Here is a 12,053-nt window from a genome sequence, read left to right as displayed (position 1 = left end):
ACCTAAGTCTTACTGAACACAAGGACTTAATTCTGAGTAAGATAAATGCCACCATTTTCAAACACCTCTATGAGGAATAATGACTATTTGAAAATATTACTCTTTGCCCTTCAGTCTATAGTTAGCTCATTTTAGCACTTTTCATCTTGTTCTGAGCAATAAGGCAAGTCCCATACTCAGAAATTAACCCTTAACAAACTGATCTTCAGACAAGGTGGTGTCTTCACAGGGGAAATGTTTCCTCCTCTCTGCTGATCTCAGTATTTGGGTCTGTTAGGAACATGTGAAATCTTCTCAACCATTTAATTGCTGAATCAAGAAGCCAGATGTGATGCAATCCTAAACAGTTAGACGGGAGTAAGCTCCATTAAACAAAGATTTATTCTGGGTAAGCATGCATAGGACTACACTACTACAGTTTTAGCTCCAATTCAGTCACTACTTAAGGGATAAATTGAGTTGTTCTTGCTGTGTGTGTGTGTGTGTGTTCCCTCCTAAGTCAAACTACCAGCATTATTGCTATGGCTGTTTAATTGCATTTAAATTCATACCATTCACATTAATTTCTATTATCTGAGTTTCCAATAACATTTTTTAACTTGATTTTCATTTATTTGAAATAATGTATTCGCTGAAAACATGGTTAACTTAAATTGCACTGCATTGAAATCCAAAAATCAATGTTGATAGGAACATTCAGGTTCAGAACTGAGGTGTTTCATCAAAGACCTTTCTAGACTGAAGGCCATAGTCTGGGATGATACAACACCCAGGGAACCTGCAGAGTTGGGTGGAGCAACATGTCCCACGTGGACATGCACACACACACCCATGATCACCACCAGAACTTAAAAAATGGAGACAGCAGTGATTGAAGACTGAAGTATAATGAGACAGCACAGCACTTGTTTGACTGTACAAGTCATCCAGTTGAGAGCCCTACTTAAAAGGAGGAATCCTCAGTGGGGAAGCTATTGCTAGCAACGATTCTCCGGTATTGTTGGAGTTGACTCCTAATTTACCTCCGTCAAGTGCTGGAAAATAGACAATCCACAAAAATACCATTGCCAATGTTTTCAGTGGCTTCTCTGTTGAGATTTTGCCTGCAGGAATCTGGCAGAACCCCAAAACTCTTCGGTAATAAGTTTTGGGCTGTAGATCAGAGACCAGGCATAGTATGCAAAACCTGGTAGGCTGTACCAAGTTATTCTTTGTGCTTCTAGACAGATAGACTCTTGCTTTGCCAAAGTGTTTTCTGATGTCTGAGCATGTGCAATATATTGTTGGAGTGTGCAAACACTCGCATCAAAATGTCCTTGAAAAGAAAAAGTTCTTTGATTAAGGGCTGGCCGGCAAAACTTCTGGCCCACCAACCCAGATGCAGCTCATCGGCTGTACCTGGTGCTTTTCCAGGAGCTGGGACAAACAAACAAACCCCTTGATTCTTCTTGCCAGTCTAGCATTCTAAACAGGATGGCTGTCAAGCACCTAGCAGCTGGATGGCCACAATTTGCAGGGCTGAATGGTGGAGAAGCTGGAGTTCAGTGCAAATTTGCATGCTTTTTTAAGCATGTAAACCATTTCCAGCTGCACAGCAGGGGAAATGGAATGAGTCACTTACCCAGGAGAATGATGATGCAGAGCAGAATGGCAATCAGAGCTCCGGTACTCAGGCCCGCTGGAAGGAGCAAAGCTTCGGCATTACAGGACTGCATGTTTCCACGGCTGTCGCAGGCACACACTCTGATTGTCAGTGTGCCAGTGCTACTTTGGATGGGGTAGTCATTGTCAAATATTACCACTGGCAGGAGATAGGTGCTCATTTTATTGCGGCTGTATCCATTCTTCCTTGTTATAACTCCTGCTGTGTTATCTGATCCGGAAGAACAGGAGAAAGGCAAAATTGAATTAAGAAGCGTTAGCTGAAGAGATTCAACAAGACTCTCTAGAACCAATACGGAACGCCTACCTTTGTTGTCAACAATAGAGAAGTTGGGGTGGACTGCATATTCGGGCACCAGCTCAAAAAAAAACTTGTGTCCGCGAGCAGGTTCATCTTTATCCACTGCGCTAATGGTTTGTATGAGCTGTTGGGAAATAGTGGTGCATGTCATCAGAAACATAAACTAACCTTCTCACCCTCTGACAGTTCTGAGAAGCATTTGAAATTGGCCTCTTACTGTTGTCGTATGGACTTAATACAGGAAGACATTCATATGGATAAGAACTCTAAGGCATAACTCCCAAGAGCTGAAAAGGTAGCAGTTGCTGTTCTTTTCTAATAACAAATCCTGGGTTCGGTAGAAGCTCATGAAGAAGAAGAAGAGGAAGATAAGATGGCAGGGAGGGCCTGAGAAGGGCAGAATAGGGGGAGGGGCAGCTGCAGGAGGGGGTGGATTCAGCAGCACCAGATCCTATCCCCTCTGGCAGCAGCCTTCCCACCCCTTTTCTCTCCTTGGATGTGCACCAGTGATTTTGCTGGCAGAGGCCCAAGGAGACCCATTGTGGGGCGGGAGACTTACAGTGGGGAAAAGGGAAATAATTTAATAATTCCCCTTTCCCTCCCAAAGCCACCCACTCCACCACCCCTCGATGGATACAACATGTACTTTTTCAGTGTGGCTGCACCACTTGGGGGGGGGGGGGAGAGGCAGAGCAGGATAGGATTAGTCCAGTGGTTCTCAAACTCTCTGGAAGAGTCTTTGCTGCAGGCAGCGGGAGCAGAGGGAAGGTAGAGAAGCGATGCTCAGTATCACGCCTCTGATCTGGTCGCAGTGGTGTGCTGCCACTCCCCCCTGCCTGCAGCAGCCTCCTGGAGGTTGGGGGTGCCCAGCACCAGCCTCAGCAGGGCTCCCCATGCAGTGCAGAGCCCTCCAGAAGATGATCGCAACCACTTCCTGTTTTGCAATCGTGAAACAGAAAGTGGTCGCAATAGTCTTCTGAAGGACTCTGCGCTATGTAGGGAGCCCTGCTGAGGCTGGCGCCAGGCTCCCCCAACCCCCGGGAGGCTGCTGCAGGCAGGGGTGAGTGGCAGTGCATCCCTGTGCCCAGATCAGAGGCGTGATGCTGAGCATCGTGTCTCCGTCTTCCCCCGTCCCTCCCCTTAAGGGAGAACTACCCAGGGCGCTCAGGCTGGGGCTTCAGGAAAACCACTGGATTATGCTATTGATCAAGAAGTGGTATGTTAATTGAGGCACAAGTTTCAAAGAAGAGCAATCAAAGGACCCCTGCTGTACCCCTGGTGGAGTGCAGAACAATAGAAGCACCTATCTTGAGCCGGGGTTAACCATTGTAGGCCTTCAAGTTCTTTGATAAGCTTACCACATGATAGCCTCAATAGTTCCCTCTGGGTTTTTAGTTATAAAAAGCTGAGTCACAGACCAGTTGTACTCTTCATTCTGATGATAACCTTTCAGGTGTCTGAAAAGCATACCTGGTAATACCTATCCCCAAAAAGGCATCCTTCTATACATCAGTGGTCTCCAAACTGGAGATCATTGTATCCCCAAAAAGCCCTCTCTGTTCCAACTGTAGCTTATTGTTCCCCCATGGTGCTGCATTTCTTTCAAGCTGATCCAGGCACAGGGATACTTTCAGTAGTTGCACCTATTGCCCAGCATCCCAGAAGGCTATGCGATAGGATGTTTGGGCAGACGTGACTGCCCAAGCATCCCTGTGACAGGATCAGCTTGAAAGAAATGTAGCACCATAGTGGAACAGTAAGCTCCGCTCACAGGGGGAGGGTTTTTCCAAACCACAGATATGGCACACGGGCTGGGGTTTGGAGAGCCCTACTATACTTCTGTCGTAATATATAGGCTAAATCATTTCTTTATTCAGTTAGGGACCAATCCTATCCCAGGCCAATGTGCACAGTACAGGGCTTCCAACACAGTGGCTGCTGCATCCTGTGTACTGGCAGGAGACCAGGCCAGCCAGAAGGGGTAAGTTAAGAAACATTTTACTCACTGCTTCAGATGCTGCCTGGTCCCAGATAGGATTCCTCAAAGCTATGCCAGTGCTTTTGTTGGCCTTGTGGGGACCCTTGTGGGGACCCTTGTGGGGGTGTATCCAGGTCAGGCATTTCAGACATGGCAGACGCTGATGCCACTGTGATCTGCACCCATCCTGCCCCTGATCTGTGCCCCCCATACCAGCTCCTCTGCCAGAAGAATCCTATCATTGTCAGGTCTGTGTGGCACCACTGGCGACACAATGCCTTCTGGCCTTTAGACCAGCAGCAGTGTTCTGCAAATTAGCAGGAGGGTGAGAAGATATAATTCTTTTCTTCTCCAAAGATTCCTGATTTGCCCCCCCACACCCCTGGGTACAGCATGTTCATTTTTGGTGTGGCTGCAATGGCGGGCAGGGAGAACAGGATTGGGCCCTTTGTATATATGTCACTATATCCAATCCATCCTTTACTTTTTGTTTCGGAAACCACGGGGGACTATGAGGAGAGAGGGTGAAATTACATGGGGGGTATTTCTGGTTTCTTTCTAGGGGCGCTACGTCAGATTTCAATACAAAAGGGTAAAATTCACAGCATTGTTCAAAGCCATTCTGTTTGATATATTCCAGATTACTTTTCAAAAAAAATAGTTGTGTGTTAAAGGTCTTTGCTCACAATCCTATCCTGCGCTGGAACAGGCAAGCCAAGAGGCTTGCGCTGTATCCAGCGCAGGATAGGTGCCCAAAGTGGCTCAGCCAGAGGCAAGGGGAAACTTTTCCCCTTACCTCTGGGTAAGGTATCCTGGCCCCTATGGGTCTCCTTGGACTTGTGCCACTTCCTGAGGTGGCAGAAATCTGAAGTGAGCAAAGCGGCTTGAAGTCACTCCAAACTCCCTGGGAATGGGGGTTGGGATCCAGCAAAACTGCCGGGACCCAGCCCCACCTCCCGCTCCCCACCTGCCTGCCTCTGGGGCTTCCTGCCAGCTGCCCTCCCCCTGCCCCAGAACACCTCCCTCCTGCCTCCTCCCCTCCCATACCAGAGTCTTGCGTCGGCCGAACTTGGAAACTCCAGCCTCCGCAGGCCTGTGTGCCTCTGTGTGCCGGCCTTGCCGACTCACAAGGAGTCGCAAACGTGCCTTACGGCAGCTTAGAATTGCGCTGTTTGTTGCATGTATTTAAAAAAAAAATTCATATCAACTACTGATTAATCTCACTACATCTGAAACACAAGTGGGAAAATGATGCCCCCTACCCCTTCATGCTTAAATGGCACCCTGTCTCTACTCCTTGAAGAAACCCCTTTTTCTTTTCCCCCACACTTTGCATCTGCATCCAATATCTATTCAGGTTTCTCTCTTTTGCCTTGGAAATTCTTGCCTTCCCCTTTCCCACTTCAGGCTTCAGCTTCCCACTACAAGCAAGGCAAAGCAAGAGAGATATTGTTATGTGACACCTGTGCATTGCTTCAGGGTTGAGAACTGTGCATCTAGCTAGAGGTTCATAAATGCCAGCTTGCTCCTAGCTTCAGCTTTGCGCTCCACAATTCTCCTTGCCTTGCTCAGCAAGCTCAAGAAGAGTGACCTCCTGCAATCTACAGCCACTTCTAATGCCTCACATTACAATCACAGCTACTCCACACGTACTACAACATGTCAAGTAGATTTCACATCCCTGCTCAAGTCCCAGGGATGAAGCACAATGCTCAGCTGAAGCTGTGAGTAGAAATAAAACAAAACAAAAGCCCATGAAGCACTCGCTGAAGGTGATACCGGCAGACTCAGAAAGACAGCTGAGTCCACTTGGTCTTTATCTGAAAAGACAAAAGAGCTGACATGAGCCACTGAGAATAAGCACAGAAAAGTGGCAGGAAAATCCTACCAGCTGAAATGTCTAGGTGTACATCTATTTAGCTGCCTTTCTATCTGCCTGTTCCCAAGAGTCCACCACTGCCAGGCATCCAGCCACCTATCTGAGCTTTGCTCATTCATTATCGATTTGGAAATCACTGCTCACCACTTCCCACGTCTGGTGTTGATGTTCCATTGCAACAGGGGCATGTAAAAGAGACACATTTTGGGGTGAAACTCTTGATCTTTGATTAAATAGGCCATTGTCTGGGTGTGGCAACTTGGCAAGTTTTTTTTTCTTTCCTGACACGAATAATCATGTAAATAAAAGTCACCAGAAAGGGTCCCTTCCTTCTCAGCAGTAGCATTCCCAGATGGGGGGCACAGCGGTAAGTTTTGCAAGGTGACTCAATGCACTGTGTAAGCTGCCCCTCCCCATCGCTGCTGGAGACATTCCAGGCAGCAAGAGTAAAGTGGAGGAGATGCGTCTGCATTGCTCTTGCCACGTTGCTCTTGCTCCAATGGCAGAGGGGGGCAGCTTACACAGCACATTGAGGCACCTTGCAAAACTTAGCGCAGTTCCCCCCTCTGGGAATACCACTGCTTCTCAGAGTATATCACTATTCACGGGTAACACTGGGTAATGCTTTCTTTTAGCATTGGAGACAAACTCTGTCTGACTCATCCTTCCATGTTGGGAGTTATGGCCATGAAGAAATATATCACATCACAACCCAGTCCTATCCTGGGCCAGCCCAGAGCATGCAGCAGTGCTGGAACAGCTTCCACAGCGTGCTATGGATTGACCGGGGATCAGGCGGCAACAGAGAAGTACTTACTTTCTCCACCACTGCTTGTTTCCCAGTGGGCCTACTCAGATCTGTTCCGGGTCTTTGGCTGGAGTAAATCCAAGAGGACATCTCGAATCCAGGTCTGGGGCAAAGCAATGTTGCCACTGCCAGTGATGTCCAATTCCAGCCTGCCCTTAACATACCCCCAGCCAGCCCCAATTGCCACCCCAAATTTATCTGAACTGCCCATGACCCACCCATGCCACTGACTTGCCTATTCTGGCATAACATGTGGGCGGTTAAGGCCGTGCCATTTGTGATGGCAGAACATGAGTTCTGATGTTGTTAGAAGCCCAGAGTATTGGGTCAAAGGCAACATACATTTGAAATATCTTTTGATCACCCTCCATGCTTCTTAAAACACATTCTGTCAACATTACTTCTTGATTGTAATGATTAATTATGGGTCTTTTTTTCCTTTTCTTTTGCCAGAGCCACTGCCTTCTGCTTTATTCCTCCTGCAGTAGCCATTTCCAGGTAGGGGTCAAGTGGCTGCCAACAATTTCAACCTCTGAGTCATCATCTAGCTCCATAACTCTTCTTGAAGTATATAAAAGCATCCTTTCATTACATAACTAAACCAGATAAAGTTTTTGTTTGTAGAGGCTTGCAAAACAACAAAGGACCTTACTAAGGCCCAAATCTTACCCAACTTTCCAGCACTGACACAGTCTGTGCCAATGGGGCATGTGCTGCATCCTGCAGTTGTAGGGCAGTCATGGAAGCCTCCTCAAGGTAACGGAATATTTGCTCCCTTCCCTCACCCTTACCTCAGTACTGGAAAGTTGTTTAGGATTGTGCCCTAAGGCAAGTAAGGCTCAAAACCTAACCAACTTTCCAGCACTGGCATAGCAATGCCAATGGGACGTGTGCTGCATCCTGCCATTGTGTGGCACTCATAGAGGCCTCTTCAAAGTAAGGGAATGTTTGTTCTCTTATCTCAGAGCTGCATTGCCCTTATGTCGGTGCTGGAAAGTCGGCTAGGATTGCACCCTAAGTTAATTAAAATGGCATGCAATTAGATTCTATCAGTAACTGCTTTGAGGAAAGCAAGAAGACAATGCCCTGGTAGAAGACAAATTCTAGCAAATCGTGGTTCATAGGCCTGGTTCATAAATAGGCAGGCCCAAGAGTCCCTTCATGTGGTATCGAAATGGTCACACTTGTAATAAATATGTCACTTAGGGTGCAATCCTAACCTCTTACTTCAGTGCTTTCCAGGCAATGCAGCTCTGAGGTAAGGGAACAAACCTTTCCTTACTTTGAGGAGGGCTTTGTGAGTGTCACTCAACTGCAGGATGCAGCACACGTCCCATTGGCACTGCTATGCCAGTGCTGGAAAGCACTGAAATAAGGGGTTAGGATTGCACCCACAGTGGGTAAGTGTACATAGAGATATGTGCTGCCCTATTATAATTTTTCTCTGTGGGATATGGATGTGGTTCTGCTTGCATTCAATTTGCTGTGGTGGTCCAGTGGCTCAGAACTGAATCTGGAAAAACCTGGTTCATCTGACTTTGATTCCGAATCATTTGGCACATGCTATATAAGCAATGAGTGTCATCGTGCAAATGAGTTGCACATCTTTTGGTACCTTCAGTGAGCCAATATGGATGAGTAGACGATCCCCAGGGTGAGCTCTCTCACCCTGCGATAATCTTGTCATTCGTATTATCCCATCAGGTGGTCAGAAAATTTTTACCACACCCCAGGGGGAGATGCATAACTAGTTGTGAAAGCCCAGTGTGGTATAGGGGATAGTCACCTGAGTCTGGAACACTCAAAGTACTGTTGGGGCAAGCAGCAGCTGGGCTCACCCATTTCTCTAAATATGAGTGCAATTACTTTGGTCCTTTTACACCTTCCATAGGATGGAAAGCATCTTTCCAAAGAAAGCGAGATTGCTAGTATTTTAATTTCATTAAACAATTCTGCTGAAGATTCTGTGCTGATGTACAAGCGCTCATGTGTGCTACTCACACATCAAAAAGGTAACAGCAATAACAGATGGGGTGTTTTGTGTGTGTTTTACACTTAGATGCCCGTTCAGCGAACTAGTAGCTTTTTCACCTTCATTCTGTACGTGTAGGGAGTGTGACATGAAGACCTCTTCCATTTCTGTGCCATTGTGTGGCTGTTAATTGCCACTGCTGGTATGGGAGTAAGGAGAAAACATCTTGGTTCTCAGTTTTACTTATGAAGAAGCTTTGCTAGTGTGATGTCACATTATCTGTATCTTCTCAGTACTAGAATTTGAGTACAAAGATTTTTTTTTTTTTTAAGAAATGAGCATGCCAATGTAAATTTATGCTGAACTAAAAGAAAAGTAGGGTGCATCTGTTTTTAATAGAATGAGCATTTCTCTAAACTCTGGGATGTACTGTGTGCACTGAGAAGAACCAAGCCTATCCTTGAGACATGCAGGTGCACCACCCCACACACCAGGGCAATATCACCAAAACACAGCTCCAGCATAACTTGGACATAGCTGAGAAAGCATAGTTCCAGTCCAGTGGAACTGAACACAGTGTTCAGTTCCAGTGGAAAAGAGGACAACATGGGGAGAGATTGAGTACGAAATAGGAGAGATGAGGAGGAGTCAATTGATGTCAGATCCTAAATCCTCTTTAGACAACGGACACACCCTTGACACCAGAAAAACACTAAGCCTATGACAGACTTGGTGTTGGTAGGTGGAGCCCCTTAGGAAACAATGGACAGGGACAAACAGAAGAAAAATGCACCCCCCCCCATTCTGCCCACTCCCCCTCTATATATAGGATACAGATTTTCTAGGGCCAATGCAGCAGTGCCACCAGGGTGTGCATTGTATCCTGATCCTTCCCTTATCTTGAGGCTGCATTGGTGCTGAAAAGTGAAAACCAGGAAGTAAAGGACAACCAAGGGTGAGGGTGAGTTGCCCATCACTAGCAGTCATTCATACTTGAATCTTGGATTTAGTTTCACATCATGTGCCACCATGACATTCAAAGTTCTAGAAACTAATATAGCACATTTTAGTATTAATTGTATCTTCCTGTTATTGACTGTGCTCAGAAACACAGTTGCCTATTGTGATACGTAACCAATACAATTCGGACATAATCCTGAAATTCAGGTCCAACTAGAGCTTGCCCTTGTGAATTATCTTGAATTTGGCTTGGCAGAAGGCTTACAAACACTATGTGGGAACCAAGTGAATATGCAAAATCTCAAAACAGTGACAGCTGAAAAAAAAGGGTTGCTACAATCATAGGAATTTCTGCTATCAACTGAATTCCGGTCCATTTCAACTGGATTTGATTTGTGGTCAATTTCCTGGATTACGTACTTCACGTTTTGCATTTGTTCATGCTAGTGAATGTGATAAAGCTTCAAACAGGCAGTCTTTTTGAGGACATTACGATTCAGGGACATCTGCTGTTTTTTCTCATTCAGAACTTTCAGTATACTTAAAGTCTTGTGACTTAAAGAGAACAGCACATTCAAGTGTGCTGTTCATACCATTACGGTTTGATGTACAAATTCCTGAGAAAGAGAAAAATTTAAAAACCAGGTACAAGAGGCTGGTACAGTAAACATAGTATTTACCTGTCCTGCTTTTGCATTTTCACAAACAAAAGTTTCATAGTACTTGGCAAACTCTGGTGCATGATCATTTATATCTAAAATTCTAATGAAGATGGGTGCCTGGGTACTCTGCTTGGGGTTACCTGAAATGTAAACAAACAATGAATGCAGAGTGACAATAATGTTTTATTGGCAATTAATGTCATTTCCTGATCATGCATAATCAGGAAATGGATGGTTTTCAATACATAAGGTCCCTTTTCAAAATATATTTTTCCCTAGCATGTTTTAAAAGTATCAAGGCATGATGGCATTTTTTTCTTTTTTGGGAAAAAAAAATCAAATCTGATGTAACATTTTATTGATTTCAAGGAAAAATGACAAAAACTGTTCAAAAAGCTGCATAAGATATATTTGTTTTGGAGTTGTATTCTAGCAGACCTCAGTCTAAGTTTAAAACATGTTGGTTCTATCCCCCCCTTGCCTGCATTTATTAGAGGCCTCATTTCTTTAAATAGATACAAAAGTTCTGTGAGTAATGTGTTGATTTGTAGATATGTATTGAAAGTTAAAATGAATATCTGAAGAATGAGTGATAGTAGTTTAGAACAGGGGTGTCCAAAGTTTTTGGCAGGAGGGCCACATCATCTCTCTGACACTGTGTCAGGGGCCAGGGAAAAAAAGAATTAATTTACATTTAAAATTTGAATAAATTTACATGTTTACATAAATGAATATATTAAAGATGCACTTTTATGAATGAATGAAGGTCTAGCAATAGCTCAAGGCCTATAAAAGGCCTTGCACAAAGCAAGGCTGGCCTTTCCTTTGCTGCCACTACTGCATCACAGACATGAAAAAACAAGCAGTGGAGGGAGCCCTCATCCCACAGCTCATGCAAGAGGTCAAGCAGTCGCCCTCATGTAGAGAGCAGTTGAATTGGGCCAGTGTGGGCTCCAACAAATCTCCAGAGGGCCAGAGGCTCATTGGAGACTGGGGGCTCCCTGAGGGCTGCATTGAGAGGCCTCAAGGGCCACAAGTGGCCCCAGGGCCGGGGTTTGGGTACCCCTGGTTTAGAATATTGATTGCCCCAGCATATATATAAACAATAACTTTTGAAAGATAGTTCTCCTGGTGTTTTCACAGTGGTCTGAATAATTACTGTATGTCTAAGAATATAGATAAAGCTACATGACTTACTGGCATGGTTGTATCAGCTCTTAGGGTTCTGCTTTACCAGTCAGAGACTGCAGCCACTGTGTTGAGGTGATGCTGTGGTTAGTAAACATGCAGGCAAAGTGGACAGCAGAAATGTGCACAGAAATATATGGGCAGAAATAGTTTCAAAGAATCATATAATTGTAACTCCAGAAGTCATCTAGTCCAACCTCTGCATGCAGCAGGAAATTCTTCTAGAGCATTTCCTGCTACAGGAGTACTCTTTTAAGTGTTCTCTGATTAGCTTTGGAACAACCAGGGTAGCTACTGCAACCATGTCAGCAAATGAACATCTGCGGAGCGGGGGTTTGGCGGTGCAGAGTAACAGTCTGATTTGACAGTCATTCCCACTTTTCTGGGAACTGCAGTCTGTGAAGGAAGGGGCAAGGGATCTCTATCAGAGAATTCTGAGCATCCTCATTATACTACTTTTTCTGGAATTCTTGGGAAACACATGACAGTGGAATTGGCATATAAACCCATTTATGTTTATAGTAAAGTTTATAAGTCTTCCCCCTCCACACTATTTCAGAGGGACTAAATTTTAAAACAGTAGTTGCTTGAATCACAACTACATACTTTGAGGAGTGGGAGATCGCTGTATTTAATATGTAAA

The 12,053-nt window shown here is 45.1% G+C and overlaps 1 protein-coding gene across 3 annotated transcripts in view; it reads right to left on the bottom strand.

The window, feature by feature from the left end:
* Nucleotides 1–12,053, bottom strand: part of CDH9 (cadherin 9) — a 143,991-nt gene that overhangs the window by 2,305 nt on the left and 129,633 nt on the right. For all 3 annotated transcript variants that reach the window (XM_066626538.1, XM_066626541.1, XM_066626539.1), the window contains 3 exons: nucleotides 10,241–10,362; nucleotides 1,970–2,087; nucleotides 1,622–1,873 (listed from right to left, as the gene is read on the bottom strand). In XM_066626538.1, the coding sequence (XP_066482635.1) occupies nucleotides 1,622–1,873; nucleotides 1,970–2,087; nucleotides 10,241–10,362 (492 nt within the window). The remainder of the gene's footprint in view (nucleotides 1–1,621; nucleotides 1,874–1,969; nucleotides 2,088–10,240; nucleotides 10,363–12,053) is intronic.

This window comes from Tiliqua scincoides, chromosome 4, assembly GCF_035046505.1.
Source record: "Tiliqua scincoides isolate rTilSci1 chromosome 4, rTilSci1.hap2, whole genome shotgun sequence".
NCBI classification, from domain to species: Eukaryota; Metazoa; Chordata; class Lepidosauria; order Squamata; family Scincidae; genus Tiliqua; species Tiliqua scincoides.
Note: the sequence above shows the minus strand (reverse complement) of the source record. Positions and strands in the feature narration are given on the sequence as shown.